Source organism: Salminus brasiliensis, chromosome 16, assembly GCF_030463535.1.
Source record: "Salminus brasiliensis chromosome 16, fSalBra1.hap2, whole genome shotgun sequence".
Classification (NCBI taxonomy): domain Eukaryota; kingdom Metazoa; phylum Chordata; class Actinopteri; order Characiformes; family Bryconidae; genus Salminus; species Salminus brasiliensis.
This window is the reverse complement of record NC_132893.1, coordinates 18,727,864-18,749,621: the sequence shown is the minus strand read 5'-3', so window position 1 is coordinate 18,749,621 and position 21,758 is coordinate 18,727,864. Positions and strand designations below refer to the sequence as shown.

Sequence of the window (21,758 nt, the reverse complement as noted above, 5' to 3'; positions counted from 1 at the left end):
CTTTCCAATCCAAGGGAACTCCAGTGGGATATCTTAAATTAAAAAAGTAATACTAGAAGATAGCCAACCTCTGAGAAACTTAAGAGGTTGTTGGCAAGACATGTAAAAGCTGTGTAAGGTAAGCAAATGAAAAACTGGCGATTTGATAACCGACCAGCTCAGATTAAAACAATTGCTTCTGACAATTTACACTATACAATTTTTTTGGATTATATGGATCATCTCCCAAAAACTATGTGGAACCTCTTGAAATTATTTTGATTCTGCATTCTCTGAATTTGATATACAGTGGAGGCTTTCCCATCTAGCAAAGCTGCCTGCCGTAATGGATTTGAATGTGAATTTTTTAAAGCATTCCATCTGAAACTTGACCCTATTATGCTGAGGATGATAAATAATTCTGTTAAAAATAAGAAGCTTTCCTAAATCGTTATACAAAGCAAACATATCCATACTGTTGAAAAAAAGGCTTTTTTAAACTTAGAATTTTGAAAAGTGTTGTCTAGGGTATTATCCCTCAGTGGGGGAACATATTTTATAAATTATACACCCAGATCAAACCGGCTTTATCCCTGGCAGGTTCTCATTTAGTGATGTGCATCTGTTTTTCAACATTCTATATGCACATCATCTCTCTTGATCCATGTAAGGAATTGGATCAGATAGAATGACCATATACAGTCAAGCCGCAAAGTCTGCACTCCCCCCCCCCCCTTTACCTTATTCATGTTTTATTATGGATTATTCTACAATAGATTGAGTTTATTTTTCTACACACACATTCACAAACAATTACAAAGTAAAAAGATTTTATTTTAGAGACAAAAATAGACTATTTAGGGGTTACGTATCTGTTTGAGGAACCTATGGCAGCGATTACATCTTCAAGGTGTCTTGGTAAAGGAGCTACGAGCTTGGCACACTTGTTTCTGGACATTTTTGCCCATTCCTCTTGGCATTTCCTTGCAAGCGCCATCAGGCTGGATGAGGAGTGTCGGTACACAGCCATTTTCAGCTCCTTTCACAGATGTTCAATTGGATTCAGGTCTGGGTTCAGGCTTGGCCACTCAAGGACATTCACAGACTTTCTCTGAAGCCACTCCTTTACTTTCTCTTGGCTGTGTGCTTCAGGTTGTTATCATGTTGGATTGTAAACCTTCGCCCCAGTCTGAGGTCCAGAGCGCTCTGGCCAGGTTTTCTTCAAGGATCATGGTGTACTTAGCTGCATTCATCCTTCTCTCTATCAGGAGTAGTCGCCCTGGTCCCGGTTCTGAAAAACATCTCCATGTCCTGGAAAATACTGCCACAGGGATGGCATTAGTCAGGTGATAAAGGTGCAGGTATTTGTCACTGTACTATGTACAGCGAAATGTGTCTTCCACATTTCACCCATCTGTGGTAGTGAACACACACACACACTAGTGAACTAGGGACAGTGAGCACACACACACCCAGAGCGGTGGGCAGCCAACTCCAGTGCCCAGGGACTGGAGAGGGTGAAGGGCCTTGCTCAAGGGCCCAACAGTGGCAGCTTGCCGAGTGTGGGTATCGAACCCACAACCTCGAACCCTCATTAATAGCCAGGAGGTCTAACTGCTGAGCCACCACTGCCCCATGAACTGTGTCTGGTTTCCTCCAGACATGACACCTAGTATTCAGGTCAGAAAGTCCCATTTTGGTTTCATCAGAGCAAAGAAACTTGTTTCTCAAGTCTCCAAGCAGGCTGCCATGTGCCTTTTTCTAAAGAGTGGCTTCCATTTGGCCACTCTACCATAAAGGTATGATGTGTGAAGTGCTGCCTGGATGGTTGATCATCTAAAAGGTTCTCCCATCTCCATAAGGATATGCTGGAGCTCAGTCAGAGTGTCCCTTGGGTTCCTGCTCACCTCCCTGACTAAGGCCCAAACTTCCCTGAAATTTGGCTGGGCAGCCAGGTCTAGTAAGGTTCTAGGCGGTTCCAAACCTCTTGAATTTACAAATAATGGTGACCAATGTGCTCTGTGTGACATGTAAAGCTGCATCAATTTCTCATTACCCTTTTCCATATCGGTACCCTAACACAATCCTGTTTCTGAGGTCTCCCATAGCTTAGAGTTTGCTCTCACATGCACTGTCAACTGCATGGGACCTTAAATAGGTAAATTGATTAACCTTAATTTACACATTAACGTAACCTTAACCCTTATTATTAACCTACACCTTAATTTACACCTAAACCTCACCTTAATCAAACCTTACTTTACACCTTAACCCTACCTTAATCCTTACTCAACCTACACCTTCATCAACACCTAAATCTAACCTATACATTACCTTAATTTACACCTTAATCTATAGCTAAATCTAACCTTAACCTAAAGCTTAATCCACACCTAAACCTAACCTTAACCCTAATTCTTAACCTAATCTTAACCGTAGTAAAATGAGGAATCTGTTTCTCCACTGATGTTGGTCCATCAGCTTGTTTTTTTATAAGCAAAAAGTTCATAAACAGCAGAATTATGTCCAGCATTATCTCCCAGAGCTGTTTTTCATTTCTTTTTTGAGCACATGACAAAGGTGTATGAGTGTTGTCTGTTTTTTGCTTAATAGCGTCACCAGTGGACAGGTGTCCAACTGACCATCATATTTTTAGACCGTAACAATCAGCCTAAAGCCCCACTTCGAAGCCCCACTGCAGTTGGCACCTTGAGACTACCCATGTTTAAGCATTACTATTGGACATCCAATGCTAAGGCACTTCCTTACTGGCAGTGGGACAGTTCTAATGGGACGATTTCTCCATTGTGTATAAAATGTTATGTCAGTGTCACAATCTTCTCTTCCTCTGTTTTTAAAGGTAAAATTCACCAATGGTCTTTTTTTTGTCTCATCTCGGTTAGATGATGTGTTTTCTATTCAGAGAGAAAGAGGACTACAGTGCATCAGGGATCTTTATATAGATGACATTTGCCACCTTCAGCACCAACACCAAACCAAATTAACATCCTTTATCTCCTACATTCACACTTGCCTGATACTTGCAATGTAATGTTTAAAAAAATAAAATGACAATACTCAATATGAAATGAGCTCTTTCTGTCCCCTCTCAGCTCCATCAGCACATCTAGTTTCTCGCTTTTTGTCCGCTTTCATTTTCTGCACCAAAGAGCTGAACAAGGCCCTATCTGAGGAAACATGGGAAGAGCTTATCCCTGAATACATCTCTGCTCTTCAAATTCAAAGTATCAGCTCATTCCATTTATGGCTCTTCGCAGGTTCTGTTACTTAACTGGACTGAGTAAAATGTACTGTACTTTTCTTGGTCTCCCCACAATGACATAGGTGCCATGGGTCTAAAGGATCTCTATCACACCTATTTTGGTTCTACCCTATGAGTACTGGTTACGAATGTTCCTTTGTTTATCAAAAACATACCTTATCTTATTTGGAAATTTTTAATGCTCAGGCACATTAACTTCCCAGGTCTTTACGGTCATTACTAAAAGAGATGCTTTTTATTACAAAAATGAAACAACTAAACTCTAGAAATCAAACTTGCATAAATTTATCTGGGACACAAGGATCTTCTTGGACATTTTGAAAGATGCCTAGATTGATAACATGCCTGGTCTGACCCTTTAATCAGTGTCATTTATCTATTCCAACACTTCTGGAACATGTATCTGTCTTTTTCCCCCCCGTGTCTTTTTTTAAATATATATTTTATTTATTTAATCTCATCTTTCTTCTTGTCTGCGGTTCCATTCATGTTTCTTTGCAGTTTTTTTAATGATATATATTTAAAATCATAAAATTTGGGGAATTTATGTAAAAAAAAAAAATCCATCAGCACTCTTCCTGTAGCCGTGGATGAAGGTGAAATTCCGCTCATTCACATAAATCAGAAGCAGGGACCAAATTATTATCGAGGCGACGAGCTGGAGGACTGTGAGTAGGTGTGTGCTTTATGTGTGAGCATGTGTGTGTATGTGTGTGTGTGTAATGTAGTTTGTATTAAGGCTTCACTCCAATTTTTCAGTCTAAACTTATGGGAATGAAAAACAGGAACGTGCTGTGCCTGCTGTTCGCTCCCTCCAAAAACCCATCATCATCCTGGCCTCCTTACTGGTACAAAAAAGCAGTACTGCTGGTTTGAGGAAAACCAAATAGCCCCAAAATGGCATGAAACACCACACACACACACACACACACACACACATCATACCAGCACACCGAAAAGGGCCCAAAACATGGAAAAAAATGTCTTCATTTGATAAGGTATGGAAACACATCTACAACATTTTGAAAATGTGTCATTGACATTGGCCCATTCTGTTAATGTAAACTATATGCAAATTAACAGACATTTGCAGACATCTATCTAGCCAGTCCAGCCGGTTCAGCCCTGCCTGTTCATGTTGAAGTTATACAGAGTGTTTCAGCCCAGACTAGATTTTAAATTGAACGCAGTTCAACAGCAGCCTATCGTTACCCAATTTACAGATATTCCCTGTCAGAACAATATTGTATATCATATCTCCTGTCTTTAAAATAGTAATTTTACAGGAGGAGAAAAAATGTTCTTAACTTTCCATGAAAGTCGGTGTAACAAAATGTTTTCCAAGACATTCTGAACCATTTCTTTAAGACAAACACAGTAAATGCAAGAATTAAGTGCATCAATTAAGTCATACAAACCTTGTATCGCCAAAATGCCAATTTTAGGAAAGGAACAACCTTCTTAACATTCAGTGGAAGTCAGTGTAAAAAGAGGGATCTCTGCCACACCTAATTTGGTTATCAAAAACATATTTGGCATGTTATTTGGCAAATTTTGATGCTCAGATAAATAAATCCCTTCGCTTACATGCAACAGCAGGTCTTTATGGCTTGTATGGTCCCAAGTGGGGAAAAGCTTAAATGGTTATTTACAGTTGCTGGTTCTTCCTTTATGCAAACTATGCAAGAATTCCAGTTCAGTTGCTTGTCACCACATTATGGATGAACAGCTTCTAACAGTGTGACTATTAAACTGCTAACAGTGAGGTGACGCCTATAGCTGTACGCTCACACAAGTTGTCATTATGAACTCTCGCCTCATTAAACTGTGAGCGAATGAAGATGTTTCGTTTAGCTGGGCCAGCTAACGTTCATGGGAGAGTACTTCTATTATGTAGTTCACTACCTAGGTAGTGAAATGATGACCAGCAGACTCTTTGAGACCTATGTCAGATTGTGTATGTCCCAGGAGAGCATGAGTCAGTTGACATCATTGCCAACTTTGCCTCATGAAAAAGTAGAAAAGCTATTTTATTGATGTATTGTATTTCATCAATGTTAGAACTACTCAGGGAACATGATTGATTATAAGTGGAATTAAGGAGTGTGGTAGATGTGGTTCACATCATGAGGAGTGCAGGGTGGGGGATTGGTTAAGTCAGTTTTCGCTTATAGCTCTGGGAGGGCTAGGACCAGAACAGGTCATGTAAAAGTGAATGATGACTGTTTTTGGTGTACAAGTCTTTAGAAACATAAGGACTCAAAGAAAATCCAAGAAAAATGTATGTCAGACGTCCATTTAATTGTTCCATCTCAACTGGTAAATGGGATTTTCAGCTTTTGCCCACTGTTCTCAATGACAGTAAGCCTGTATGACTCATATTGTGAGCTGCTCTTCTGGATATGGTGTGGTGATGCTGGCGACTAGTAGAGAGAAAGCTTCAACTGCTTCATTGTGGCAGCTGTCAGCTCTGATGGCCTAGAGTTCTCTATCTCTCTCTCTTTCTGTGTTTGAGTCTGAAAGCTTGTCGTGATTGCTGTCAGTAGATACTACCAGCAAAGTCATTCAGTGACTCGGGGGAACCATACATTAAGAACTTTTTTCTTGGGTCAGCACACTAAAAACAACAGTACTAAGTAGTATTTAATTCCTTTACATTTTGATCACGCTGTTACAGATTAAAAGACAGAGGCGGCTTGGGTGTCTTTTCTCACTTTTCCAGTATTGCTTTAATTACACCTCAGATATTATTATGTATTCTATACCTGTGTTCCTCTAAAGCCCCTTTCAGACATGCAGGGTATGAATTTTTCCCAGATGAGATGTGTGTGTGAGCGCGAATGTCAAATGTCCCCATCATTTGTACCAGATTTCTCTTGACAACCCCTTTAGTAATTGTCTGGAGAATTCACAGTGAGTCATATACAGGCAGCACCCCTTGGCAACATTACCCAGATGAGCTGCATGTGTGAACGCAAATCATTCGTACCAGATTTTTCCTGCCAGTCCCCTAGTACGAAGTTCGGGTAATGTCCGAGTGAGCCCAGGTAATGTGAATAGAGCAGGTAATAACCTGGAGAATTCACAGTGAGTAATGCCATAGCTCATGCACGTGCTACACAGATGATGCCCCTTGCCTAAACCAAGTGGAACATTGCCTGTAATGAGAATGCGTCCGACATAGGACGTCTCCGGCTGTACTCTAGACGTGTGAAAGGGCAACTGCGAGAATTAAGTTCAGAATTCATCAGTAAAAACAGCTTTACTGTGTTGTTCTTACATACAAATCAAAACCTAACTGACAAACAGCACATTGTCATTACTGTTCTTTACTTTTTTCATTTCTTTGTTTATTTCTGCTGTATCATGAGTTAGAGGGGAAGAAACACTTGCTTTTCTCAGTAACCGCATCTTGCTCATCAGCGTCCTACTAGACTCACAGCATTGATTTATCTTCTTGTTGAAGGATGAACAGAAACATCTATGGACTTGTTCAGATCTGATGTGAGAGTGCAGCTTGATTTTCTGTTTATCTGATAGGGACAGTGATCCCTGGAATCCTAGAACTGTTGTTCACTTGTTTTCCTTTGGAATTGATGGTAAAGAAATTTTCCTTTGGAATATGAAGCTCATATTTGCCGTAGTTCACTTAAAACTGAGGTCAAAACATTGGAACAAGTTTGAAAAAGAGTCTGCAGAATAATTTTAGTCTGAACATTCATCTTGCTCCCTACCCTTGCTGAGAAATGTAAACATCTGTGTATGAAATTTGCCAAAACAAATATATAAATCTGATCACAGAGAATGGGCTACTTAGACAGAAGGTCACAGGCTGTCAAACAAGACACTCAAACAAGCTAACCATCCCAAGATACCAGACCGGGAGATACATGAGATTGCCAGTAGTGTGTATGTGCAGATGTGCAAATGATAAAAGCCGTCATGGGAAGGTTTATCATATTGATAAATTACACCTTTCAAATAAAATTAGAATGTTATGACCAGGCCTGGTTTGAAACAAACTCTGCCCATTATATTAGCTCCACTTCCCGTATAGGAGAACTTTATAGTTCAGCAATTACAGACTGTTTCTCTTTGGACTTTGTTAGCCTCCTCTTGCCCTGTTCTTCAATGGTCAGGACCCTACAGGACCACCACTGAGCAGGTATTATTTGGGTGGTGGGTCTGATTCAGCCCAACACACACTATTAATACACCACCGCCATGTCAGTGTCGCTGTGGTCCTGTGGGTTTCTGACCATTGATGAACAGGTTAACAAAATATACATAGAAACAGATGGACTACCGTCTGGAATTATAGACCTACAGAGTGCTCCTATATGGTAAATGGAGCTGATCAAATGTTCATTCCAAACTAGGGATGGTCATAATAATAATTCTGTTATGACTGTGTAAATGTTTTATTTATGTTTATTTAATATTATTTTATGAATGAAGGTGGTCTTTTTTAATTACAATTTTTTTAAAAACCCCAAATTATTCTGAGCACAACAAATAGTCATCTTGTCAATTCACCTCCAGCATGCTGGTGGTAAAAACGATGCCTTTGTGAAGTACAATTTATATGGTCTTAACACTTGACTTTCTCAGTCTGGTTATGAATCCAGTCCCACTTTATGTCTCTAATGACTGTGTAGTTACACTCTAACAATCATGCAATAACAATGTAACTAATGGTGATTTATACAAATCAGTTCAGTATGACTTTTTTTTCTTCTGTTCCACTTGTAATATTGAATTATTTCAGTGTGTTATTTTATGCTCTCTTTTATTTTGTCTATGCTCTCTGCAGGGATTTTGCGGAGAACCACATTGAAGGGCTAAACTACTCTACGCTTATGACATGCAACGAGCTCACAGTACTGTAAGTTCTGCCATGCCTTGACTTTATATATTACTAGATAGAAGTGGTTATAACAGTCTTCTGGTGGTAATAGAAACCCACTTTATAGACATTACACAGCAGTACAACAGATTTTAACCTCAGCAGTTAAGCCGTCCACGGCCGTGAAAACACTCACTTACACTCATTAGGGAGGGAGGACAATAAGAACAGACACCCGGGGAGGTGGGCAGCCATTTCAGGCCCTGGGGAGCAGTTGGGGAGTTGCTCAAGGGCAACTCAGCTATAACTGCTGAGGCAGGAGAAGGCGCTGTTCCTTCATTCCCCCCCTCGTCTCCATTCACTGCCAGTGCATTAGCCTTCCAGTCTCAAGCATGCTTCTCTAACCTTTAGGACATGGCAGCCCCTAGAAGGCCTGTTGCTGTCCGGTTATAATGTAATGTGTTGTATGTAATCTGGTTAAAGGGCTGTCTGCAAATTTACTGCAACAATACTGTTTTTGCCATGCATAACGGACTGTACAGTTATTGTGATCTCAAAAGTAATGTGCATGTGTGTTTGCGGATGCTTGTATAAAATAGCTTTCTGATTAGGTGTCTATTGCCCCGTTTTAGACAAATGACTTTTTCCCAGGCATGTACTAGTGCCTACATTTTCCCCTGCTTTCTTACACACATTTCGGATCTGCTTGTTACAGCACATTTATTTCCCCCAGTTGTCTCCCCAATTTAGTCATTGTCAGTTAGCACCAACTAGCTATGACTCCCTATGACGCAGTGCCACAGGTGGCGGGAGGGTGCAGGCTAATACATGCTGTATTTGACACATCTGAAGTGCCACCACATAATCATTACGTCATTGGACAGCTCAGCATGCTTGGAAGAGAACACTAACTGTCCAATTATGTTACATCAGCTAACAGATGCTCACACTGGACAGCATCAAGTGATGAGAGGAGATGAATGGTCATTGTAGGGGAAATTCTGCCTTCTTGCTCTGCCTAACCCCCACCTCAAAAGGGATTACAGCATGCCCCAAAGGTGGTGGTCACTTAATCAGGGGTTGTGACATATAGACACTAAGGACCTCTCTCTTTCTCCCTTTTGCTATCCTCATTCTGAAGTTCCCTTTTATAATCCAGGTATTGTAGTATGTAATTTCTAGTGATATTCATGTGTAGTATGTAACTGTATGTAACTCAGGTTATTGTGTACAATTAATAAATCCATCTGTGTGACCTTAAATCCACATGAAATTAAGCAACCTAACCTGTACTTAGGTTGCTTTGCTAGCTTCTAATAATATTTTTTGGTGTCCATGATTGAGGTTATTCAGACATTACTCATATAATTGAATCTATTTGAAGTCAGATTAAATCATTTACCTTTCACTGGTCCTGGTACCCATCATTGGGCCAGGTTTCCAGAGTAGAGTATACAGGAATGAAAAAAACAGACCTACACCATCTTATTAGCCTAGAGAAAGCAAGGCCAGTTGTGCTGTTTTGGATTTCCAGCCACAGATGTTCACGTCTGTTGCTGGGGAATAGCCCCACCAGTTTGCATAGAAGTCCCTGTAGTTACTAAATAATATGCCTTAGTGTGCAATAAGCCTTGGAGAGTTAAGGGGTTTTAGTAATTGCATATTTGAATTATGTAGAAAATTAAACTATATGCAAATTACAAAATGGTAATTTTACAGAAAAGGGCCAAAACCCTTCCATTGGCCCATTCTGTAGGAAATTCTCACTTCAATGTAAAGAACATCTGCCAGATTCAAATTGTCTCAAAAAAGTTTGAGATGAAATTTATGTCTAGTGAAGAAGAATTGTGCGTGAGAACTTCCACAATACCTCTGTAATTACCAGGAGGGCTCAGATGTGAACAGCAGCCCATGCATTTCTGGGAAACAGTGGCTTTTAGATTACAGCCTGCGAAGTGGAATGTTTCTGAGATGCATTTGTTTTTACAGTTGACTGGGTCTGGAGTGTGTGTGAGGCTTATATGTGTGTACATGGAATTGTTTGGGAGAGTTGAGTGTTTAGAAGAGTTGTAACATATGAAAAGAAATTCATTTAAAAATGTACATCCGAATGTGAAATATGGATCAGTGACTGAAGGCTGTGTTTTCTGTTTTAACAGTGACAGACAGAACGCTCTCTCCTTCTCTGTTCGCTCTGCTTCAGTCAGATAAGACACTTGTTCCTCACAAACCTATTCTCCCAATGCAGCAAATCAGTCCAGAGCTACTGAAACTGTGGTCTTAGTTGGCTCAAACAAGATATTACTAAGACCATAAAAAGCTGAAAGCTATAAATACAGAGACTAACGATTAAATTGGATTCCGGTGTTAAAACAGCTTGGTGAGAGTGACCTCTGCAGGCTAGCAGGGGCATCCTTGGCAATGGATATGACAGAACCCCCCACATTATGGGCTCCCTGTACGACAAACTTCCAGTGCTGAGGCCGACTCTGGGGCCTGTGGGCAGCTGGAAATCAGCTTTGAGAGTCAAGAAGTCCAACAGGTGAAACATCTGACAAAGCCAACCAGTGTCTAGAGCCCCGGGGCGACTGAACAATGGAGCCATCAATATCAAGAGGAGAAAGGGCTCAACCATGTCCCATCTAACCTGCCTAGAACCTGAGCAGAGGTGGTAATTGTAGGTTATATGATATGGGTGTCATTTACTTGATCAATAAACCTGGCTTTCAACTGTGGATCTCTTGTACCTAGACAGACCTTTTTATCGGGGAGTAGGGACGAGGCTCAATTTCAGTACAGATCTGCCCTTTGTGGGCATACATAGGCCTCCTTCCACGTTGGCGCACCCCTGCTCAACCATTCATAAATTGCTGGAACCTTATATTGCTCACCCAACCAAGAGAATATGGACCACTGAAAACATTGACAACACTGAAGGAAGTCATGCCTGTAGAAGCACTAATCAGAGAGTTTTGGGTGTGCTTTGCCCACAGCAAGTACAGACTCCAGTCCCCCTGTGATCTGCTATAGTTGGTGCAGAACAGTCAATGATTGAATCCATCCTCATTGAGCCTTTCTAGCTGTCCGTTAGACTGTGGTTAATAACTTAGGCTAACATTGCTGCTAAGTTGCTCACAGAAAGCCCGCGAGTGAACTTGTCACAAGTGACACTCCCTAAAACCTGAAAACAGAATATAACAAAGCTTCAGGCATTTTCATGATTTTTCAAGAAGATGTGCTTAGGAAAAGCTGTCAATTGTCACAATAAGTGTATTGTTTCCTTGTGAGCTGGATATAGACATAAAGAATTCAATACTTTGATGAGACCAGGGCCTGTGTTGGCTGCTTTCTGGTGGGAAGCTGCAGACTGGGACAAACTCTACAATCATTAGCCTACTGTGCAACATCCAGAGAAGGTCACCCAGAAGACCACTGAGCTGAGGACAAAGTCAGTGGCACAGTCAATGCCTTTGTAGGGGTAATTGTGCTGCTTCGGTCTTGCTTAAGACCTCAGCATTAAGCCGGTAACAAGCCAGAATGTTAATAGGGGTTTGAATGGCTGGGCGTTTAATGGAGATGACATAAGGAATACACAAGCAATGACTAAAATACTGTCCATTCCATTTAGCAGTATCCCCAGTCCTCCAGGAAATGATGGGTCATGCAGGGCTAGCCAGAGGAATCATGGAATAATAGAGGTATCCAGAGAAAAATAGAACAATTTCTCCTCCAGGCCATGGTCATTTCAGTAACAGCTTCTTCACCCCAGGCAAAAACACCTTAAAAAGGGAGTAACGGTCTGATTCCAAAATAAGCACTGGACTGTTTTGATACCAGAGAGCAGTTGCCAGTTCTTTAACCCTGCCTATAAGCAAGGACAGAACAAATTGAACCTGTCTAGGATGTCGGTTAATATAAAAAGTGCACTGCACTAAAAAGCTTTTGCACATATTTGGCAAGTCATCGCATCTCTCATGTACTTTCACAGAAGCTGTAACGACTTCAGTTGCAACTTGAAGTGAAGCAGCATTGTGAGCTGTGCCTGGGGAAGTTGCCACAATAAGCTGCTGCAAGACCTGAGTCATTTCTTGCAGGCGCTGTTCTTGGTGTGCCAGCCTTCCTCTTAGCTTGGTGGATCCCTGGGAAGCTGAGGTCTTCGGTAACAATGGGAGAATGACTAGAAGTAGGATTCAAGATCCAACTTTTTTTTACAAAGTGGAAACCCAAATGCGTAGTACATAGACAGTCCAGACCAGTGAGGAAATAAACAATAAGTCCAAAGCTACCAAAACTGAAAATCCAAGAACAAGAAAATCAGAAGACCAGCAGAAGGTCAAGATCCAAAATCCAAATACAGAATCCAGGCTCAGAATTGACTTGAAATAACTAAAGCTCCTTTATCTCTTGCAACTATGCTCAGTCTTTCTCCTGAAGCTACCTAGAACTAGAGCTTGGCAATATGACAATATTTTATCGTATTGTGATAAATTTTGTTGTCATGGTATACAATATGCATTTATGAGTGTATCGTGGATATGTCCACCTGTGGATTTAGGAATGTTATCTTTAATTAATGTCTGTAAAATTGGAATATATTCTAGAACTTGTGTTGGGTAATTTGCTACAGCAAGACTATTTTTTACTATATTAAAATCAGAGATACACTATATGGACAAAAGTGTTTGGACCCCTTCTCATTCATGGTCTTTTTCGAAATCAGGGGTATTACAAAAAAGAGTTTACCCTGCTTTTGTTCCTGCTTTTATCCTCAGCGTCCATGAGGTCCTGATGTTGAGTGACCACCACCCTACCTAATTCCCAATTACTCAACTTATTCCAAAAGTGCAGCAGATATAACCACTACCTGCCAGTAAGCTACCACACCATGTGGGAGACTGGGGTTCGATTCCCAGTCTGGATGTCTATGCTGCGCTACACCAATAAGAGTCCTTGGGCAAAACTCCTAACACTACATTGGCCCACCTCTGTAATACGAGTAACCTTGTATCGCTCTGGATAAGAGCGTCAGCTAAATGCCATAAATGTAAATGTAAAGTAATAAATGCATTCATTAGAAGGGGTGTCCACAAACATTTGGACATGTAGTATACTTCCATACTTCTATGATTTTGACTAAACATAAAACCAATTGGACGGAAGCTGCCAATATGTCAACGTCAGCAGCGTCTAATGAACATCTTGTTGTTCAGCTCTGATGACTGTAAAAAGCTCCACTTTGGTGATTCCAATAGCTTTAAGATGAGCACAACAAGGTCTTATGTCACCATGTCCTTCTTTGGGAATCTTTAAGTATTTAAAAGCCTCTGAACAATGACAATAAGAAGAAATTAGTGAATGGGAGAAGGTCTTTTGGCCTGTATGTGACGTGTCTCCGCGTAGAACAGGTGTTTGTAGGCCATTCTGAGGAACGGTTACTATCACATCACTTAGATAGCTTTGTGTCTCGTAGTTCATATTTTTGCGTCCAAGCTCACTTCATCAGTTTCAGTTCTGCCAAACACAGTAAAAGTGCTTTGATAGCCCAACAAAAGTGCCTTGATAGCCTCATTCAGCAGAAACTATCAGCAGAAACTATCCCCTGAGAAACCTAAATACCCCAAGGCCTGAATAGACATTGTGACACAGCTAAAAAGTGAACACAAGTGTTTGGGGGGTAGATCGCCCCTTAACAAACAAGCAAAGGGAAAATTCAGAGGCAAATATTGAAGGCAGTTTGACAGCTCTGTAGGCTTCAGATATGGCACTGTATGCCTGTGTGTAGTTAGTGCTGGTCAGGTTCTGGATTTATGCAGGGGAGATTGTACAGGGTAACCTCAGGAAATGTGTTTGGCACATTGGGATTGTAACAGGGTGGCATCTGCATAGGTATGTGTGTGTGTGTGTGTGTGTGTGTGCATGTTTGGGTTGGTTTTCATTTGCATACATTGAGGGGGTAAGGTGGTCTTTTTGGATCAGCAGGCATTAGTAGTGAAGCAGATGATTATCTTGCAGGCATCAGAGTCCACACACTGAGTCAGCCTCTATGTGCAGCATTATGAAGGAAATGGAGCTTAAACCTTTGCCACCCCTTTTTCTCCCACACTTAATGTGTTTTTGTTGCTTCTTTGTTGTTTCAAAGTGACACCTTAATAGTTACGACTGCTTGACAAATGTGTCTTACGGACCATTAACAGACCAATGAAAGAAGCTTCGTTCACTGCTTATGAAGTGCGGCGGTAGAAGCCCAGCAGTTTGTCAGCTTGGCCATGAATAATGAAAGCTTGGGTTTGATCCCAGCTAGTAACATCCTGCTGCAGTCATTGTGGCCTTTTGAGCACAATACTTAAACTGCCCACATTGATCCAAGGGTTCTATTTATGTATGACTGCTCTATCTAAATCCTTATTGCAGCGTTTTCCAATCCAGTCCTTGAGGACCCCTAGACAGTCCAAATAGTTGCTTGATCTCAGCTCTCAGCACAACTACACAAGGCAGGCAGTGTTCTTGATTTCCTGGCTCAAGCCTGTTGAAAGAAGGGATTGAGCAAAAATGTGGATTATGCAGAGATCCCTATAGACTACATTGAAAAACTTCCGAGTGGAGAGAATATTCAGCCTCCCCTGCTGTCGTTTGGTTTGCTGTGCGTGAGAAAGGTAGTGACACCTTATTAACTGCCCAAACAATGTCCATGTGAGCTATTGGACAAGCAGATGAATCTGATATGTCTGAAACGTTGCATAGCTGTCTTGGGGTTTTGGCAGTGTAATAAACTGATTTATCAAGGTCACACACAGACAGCACACATCCACTACCACTTGGTATTCATTGTTCCTGGGCTACAGGGATTTTAGAGCTCTTGAGTGATAAACCAAACACTGCACATCACCACAAACACACCATCCCCACCTTGAAGCATGATGGTGGTAGTGTCAATTGAATTCCTTCAGAGTAGTCATAGGTGTTTTGGTGGCTTCCCTTCACTAGTCTCCTTCATGCATGGTTAGTCAGTTTGTGAGGATTGCATGCTCTGCAGATTCACATATGTGCCATAGAGCACCGGGCTATTGATAACAGGGTTGTGGGTTTGATTCCCAGGCTCGGCAAGCTGCCACTGTTGGGCCCTTGAGTAAGGCCCTTTACCGCTGCAGCGCTGGACTTGGCTGCCCACCGCTCTGGGTGTGTGTGTACTCACTGCCCCTAGTTCACTAGTGTGTGTGTGTTCACTACCACAGATGGGTTAAATGCGGAGGACACATTTCGCTGTAGATAGTACAGTAACAAATACATGCACCTTTATTATAAACTTTTTTTTTATCCATTCCCCTGACTTACACTTTTCAATACGCTGTTCTCGCCATTGTGTGGATTGTACTTTTGTCCTCATGGTGTATTTGTAGCCAGGAATATTGATGATATTTAACTGACTGGACCTTCCAAGCCGGTGTCTTTGTACTACATTCACTTGAGACACATTCACGGCACTCAGGTAATTATGAAAATGCTGGCACCAATTGCCTGGACCTCTGTTGAATTAGGTCAGTCACTTGACTGGGGGTGAATATTTATGCAGTCACCCTTTTTTTACATTCTATATTTTTATTTAACGGATGTTACTGTGTAGAAATCTGTTTCCACTTTGGCATTAGTTCTCTAAATAATAGCCAAATTACATTAACCATAACTCTAATACTGAAAGCAATAAAAGGGGAAATCATCCATGGGGGTGAATACTTTTTATAGACACAGTAGATTATATGGGAGATAATGCTGATGCTCTGTCATGGTTTAAAAGAAATAAAGGCAGGGATCTCATGATGTTTCTCACCAAATGGCTGCCTTTTATCATGGTTCTGTCTCAAAGCCTTATCCACATCCATCCAATAGGTTTATAGAGCCTAGACTTCAGAGGAAGAGTAGAGAAAAATCGCCATAAGTCACAATACAAGAAAGATAAGAGAAACCCAAAGCTCCTGGTGAGGACAAGTTAATGTATTTTCAGGAGGATAGTGCATCCACACGGCTAGGTGATGCTAAAATGACTGATGCTAACACAAAACCACGAACAGCTGAGCAAGCAAACTGCACAAATGCCATCATCACAGAGATGCAGGAAACCAACAGGCAGGGATACCGGACATAACCATTTCAGAGGTGTTTCAGAGGCAGAGGACTGAGTGAACACTGTCAAAAATGGGCAAACTGCTAGCCCATCTCGTGCAACAGGCTAAAGCCACATGTGAAGCTCTGGAAAACGCCCAGAAGATAGATCATTTGAGATCGTAACATCGAAACATCTTATACGAGCATGAGGACATCATTTCTGGTCAATGTCTACAGCTTTCATACAGTACATTCTGAATAAAGCATGACATACAAGAGCACAAGAATCACCATGGGTCATGACTACTTACCGCCACTGCAGAAGAAAAGACATGAGTACACAGACATGCAGCTTCAGGCTAAAAGCGTAATGTTCCATAGCCTGCTTACATCTTAAAAGAACTTCCATCTTTCAGGATGGACTGCCGCCTTTACAAGAAACAAGCATGCTCAAGTGAACCGCAAGCTTATCCATGATGAGAAAAGCCTTTATTGCAAGTCTTCAGAATAAAGATGCTATAAAAGGTACTGTGAGTGATGCCATATCAGAAATAATGGCCCTTTCCTGACACTTCCAAATCTGTATTACGTACATGGTTGTTAAAGGAACCAAAGATTGCTCTGCTATGTAGCCCTGAACTGGTGTTCTGCTAAAAAAAAAAAAAAACATTGTTGTGGCACTGCAATGCATTGTCTCTCATAGCTAATGACTGTCCTGGTTTATGCTAAATAGTAGCAACAGTGTACTTTTGGAAATACACCCCATAGGAAATTTCCATTGCTGGGTATATTTGCATTTCTGGCAATGATTGGTACCACTGTAAACCCACAATTTGTTTAAGATTACATCAGTTCTTCGTTTTATGCAAGACTGGATACTAGTGTGAGTTTATCACTATTTTTTTGTTGTTGAAGTGGTGGTATTCTGTTCTGTGGAGCAATGAAAAAAACTGGTTGCTTGAGGATGCTCTGGGAACCCCTGATCCCAGATACACTATGCCTTCTGTTAAAAAGCTGAAGCTTGGGTGTCATAGCATCTTCCAGCAGGACAATGATCCCAAACATACCTCCACCAGGGAGGATTCAGAAGAAGTACTGGAAGATTCTGGAATGGCCATCTCAGTCGCCTGACTTGAACCCCACCGATAATCTTTGGTGGGATTTGAAGAAACCAGATGCAGCAGCAAAACAAAGAATATGAGTGAACTGGAGACTATTACCCACAAGGAATGGGCTACAATTTCTCAGGAACGCTGAAAGAAGCTGGTGTCAGGGAAAGCATCATGTTTGCAGCAGGTCATAACAGCGAATAAGTGCACTACTAAGTACTGAAGATGATGTCATGAAGTGGTTGAATAATTCAGAGACTGCAGTCATCATTAATTAGTTCTTTGTGTTGAACGTGAAGAACACACTTGTTCTATTAGTTGTGTTGAGATATTAAAATTGGTCTTGTTTGATGGGTTTATAGCAAACGGCTGGGTTTTGCTAAAAAGCCTAATTTGCAGTGGGGGGTTGAATAATTTCGACTGGAACTGTATTTGCACTTTGGATGCGCCCCCCCTTCACTCACCATCAGTGTGTTGTCATTCCCCCCAGGCTACCTTCTCTTTGGCGTTCACTTATATTTAATACTTTTGTTTACCTGCCTGGCCTCAGTGTTGTAGGGTGTATGAGCAAGTTGCCATTTTCTGTGTTGCTAAATGTGGCATTCAGTTGTGATTTTGGGTGGAGTTAAGGTTGAGTGAGGGTTTGGACTTGTTTGGTTTGGATAGTGTTTAGTACTTTAAGTCGATTTAATTTTTCTATCTTTCCTGTCTTTTAGATTTAGGAACAAATAACTAATTTTAATAATTTTTGTGAATTCAACTCCAATGGAAATGTCCAGTCCATTTGGCTTTTATGTTGTTTTGCTTTCTCTGGTACAAATTACTTTGAAGCAATCACCTCTTTAGGTATAATCGGCCTGTCCTGGTTTACAGTGTATCATGTGTACCATACAGTTACTTTTAATTGGTTTGAATGCTTTTGATAATTTATGTCATGTTTTAGACAAACCAAGTTTAAAACTACACTGCACTAATTCTGCATTTACCTTTTATTTGAATGGGTGAATGGCCATAAAAGCACAGGGACAGGAAACTAATGGTAGCCAGCCAGGACAGATTTGTTTTACTCATCTAATTACCTTAAACATTGAGGGCCCAGGCCTAATAGCAGCCTAGAAATGTCTTTCTTGTACCTTTTTCTTTTTTCCCCCCACACATTCTCATGTCTCAGTAATAGTAGATCAGAAGAAAACATGTTGTTTAACACTGTTCAGGATGTTCTCACTAAGATGTTCAAGATGGGATGATACCCCTGGGTTCGCAATCAGCTTAGTACGCTTTTATGCAGTTATGGCCTTAGTCAGTTTCAGAGTCCCACCCCACCCTTACCACACACACACACACTCACAAACTTTTGGAGTAGTTTCTCACATGCTATACAGGGCTGATAAAAGTGATAAGTTATAATGGCTTACATAACCCCATTAAAAAAAGAACAGTTCACCCTCAGCTAAAACATCTGAACTGTGGTGTAGACATCCTCTGTGAAATTTACGGGTCAGATAAGGAGCATGTAAAATTGGACAAATGCGTTTTTCGTCTCTTCTTGTAGCTCTTCTTGTAATAAATAGAATATTACCTTTGCCAGCTATCTCACTTTTTTAAGACCTAGAGGGCAGGTGCATATTAGTGAATGAGTTATAGATGGTGTAAATGTAAACTTAATAGAAATGCCCCCAATTAAGATAAGTCTGAATTCATTAGGAAAGCCTTTAACCTTAATTTGGGTGAAAGTACAAGTGTCCCTTTAATAGGAGATTTTAATTGTGTTTTGAGATTTTAATTAACAGTAGTTTTAACTCATTGTTTCTAGAAGATGTGTTTAATTGATGCATGGGGAGAAACGTTCCTCTAAAAAAAAAACTACACATTTTTCTCAAACAGACATTTATCTTTATCTCATTCACATAAGGATCTTTTTTCATATCAAACGTGTGAGACCTATAGAATATTTATCCTTTCGAACCATGCCCTGGTGTCATCAAAAAAGGAACCTATACCCTTAAGTGTGTGCTGGACGCTGGAGACTATTTTACCTAAATGATCTCACTTTTTTTGTTGAATTTGAAAAAAACAAATAGAACCCATTTGGATCTCAGTGCAAGCTCAGAAATTCTCTGGGACTGTGTGAAGGCATATTTAATGGACTGTATTATTGCCTTTTCCAGTGCCAAAAGGAAGAAAAATGATGCCAAACGAACTCGGTTTGAAAGTCTTAAAGAACGGCACTAATCCACACAGTCAGGTGCACTGCTGCAATCACTTAACGAAGCATGTAGGACCTGGGATACCTTACTTAAAAAAATAATAATATGCTGTTTCGCAAAACAAAGTTACAATAAGCGTGGATGTATGGCAAGATGTTTTCTGGCATTTTGGTTTTAAAAACAACAACCGTCACATGCAGTGATGAAAATAAACTCAGTTCTTAACTAAACCAGAGCAGATTTTTGAAGCCTTTGCTGGTTTCTGCAGTTCCCTGTGTAGAAGTGCTAGATTATATATCCTAGATATGTCCTGAAACTGCAGTAAAAGACCAGATTGCTCAGCAAGAATTAAAGAGGCCATTACAGATGTAAAAACAGAAAACAACATTTTATAAACACTTTTAATGATATTTCTTATTAAAGATGTTCTGGGAACAGGTCATCCGACCTTATCTTTACTGTTCAAAACTGTTATTCACAAAGATGGAAAAGTCCTACTGATTGCTTCAGCAGTTGGAGTCAGAAATTGCTAGCATCTATTTCTTTAGACATATTATTTATATAACAATATCCTTTTAATTATTGTGATTCATGCCAGAGTTTGATAGAGGAGAAGCTTTGATACTGTCCTTAGATGCGGAAGAAGCATTTGGCCAGGAAGCACCTCGTCCTCTAAATCCAAACTCTAAAATGTTCGGATTTTTCCAAAACTGTGATTGATTTGATCCGCTTACTGTACTCGGAACCAAGTGCTGCAATTAGAGTTAATGGACACGTTTTCACTTGAGAGAGGAACACGTCAAGGGGATCCTTTATCACTCGTTCTTTTTGCCATCTGCATCAAACCCTTGGCGCAAATCATGTGAGAGAATAAATATATCTGGAATCCTGGCAGGCAGTGAGGAACACATGATATCTCTTTAGGCAGATGACATCCATCATCCTCTGTACCAGAATAAGTGCATTAAAATTTGGCTACTACTCTGGTTATAAAGTTAATGTGAACAAAACTGAGGCTATTGACGTTCATACAAAAATCCTACCACAAATTAAGACCGGCAGTGCCTTTTGTATCAATAGACAGGCCATAAACCACTAACTATGAAAAATCCATCAAATTAAAAGCAACCTAACCCCTTGGTTAGAATGACCTCTGTCTCTGTCAGGGGGAATAAAATCTGTACGCATGAAGGTCCTTGTTTCAAATATTTCCCAGTATCCCAGTTCCAAAGTCAGCGTTCCATATGTTGGACAACACTATCTCTTGATTTATATGGCAGTGCAAAAGGCAGAGACTTTAACTCAAAACTCTCCAATTATATGAAGTTTAATGGGGGGGAGGTTAGGCCACACAAATCTGGGTGGCTCGGCACTATTGTAGTGTGGCTTTAATGATACCATGAGAAGGTCTTTGAGATGTGTATACCGTGTATATGTTGTTTAGGCATTTTCTTATGACAAACAAAGACATTGACAAAATCAGGTTAATCAGTCAAGTTATGTGCTCTAATAATTGGAAATAATTCTAATATCAGCTAGATATTTCAGAACACCACACATAACTGTGAAAAGTGGCTCGTTGTGTGGCAAGTGCTCTTTTACAACCAAAGACAGAGACATTTCGTGTCATTGCAGGAAGCTGTACCCCAGGGAATGAATAATAAAGGTAAAGGTGCACGTATTTGTCACTGTACATAGTAAAATGCGTCCTCTACATTTTACCCATCTGTGGTAGTGAACACACACACACACACACAGTGGTGAGCAGCCAACTCCAGCGCCTGGGGAGCAGAAAAGGTGAAGGGCCCAACAGTGGCAGCTTGCCGAGTCTGTGTATCGAACCCACAACTCTGTCATCAATAGCCCGGAGCTCTAACCACTGAACCACCACTGCCAGATGCAAGATGTAACTTCTCCTAACTGTATTTACAGTAGTCATTAAGGGCGTACCTGTAGATTTGCTAAGAGCCACTGCCCCAACATATGAATCCTATAAAAGGCACGGTAAAATACACGAATCCACACTTTCCTTATTTCCCCTCCTTTCCTCCTTTCTCTCTTCTACCTTCATTTGATGTGAATTGTTTACACATTAGCATTAGTCAAAAGTGTGTGGATTTGTGTGTCTGTATGAAAATAGGCCTTAGAAGTATGTATCCACCTGATTTTCCATTAAACGATGCGGGTGGCCATTTCAGTTTCTTTTGTGCAGAACGTCAGTGGATTTGTTGATG

General features: G+C 40.7%; 1 protein-coding gene across 1 annotated transcript in view; it reads left to right on the top strand.

Moving 5' to 3' along the window:
• The window catches only part of rxfp2a (relaxin family peptide receptor 2a), a 122,315-nt gene that overhangs the window by 79,351 nt on the left and 21,206 nt on the right, over positions 1–21,758 (top strand). The window contains exon 10 of the mRNA XM_072659121.1: positions 8,076–8,147. Within this exon, the coding sequence (XP_072515222.1) occupies positions 8,076–8,147 (72 nt within the window). The remainder of the gene's footprint in view (positions 1–8,075; positions 8,148–21,758) is intronic.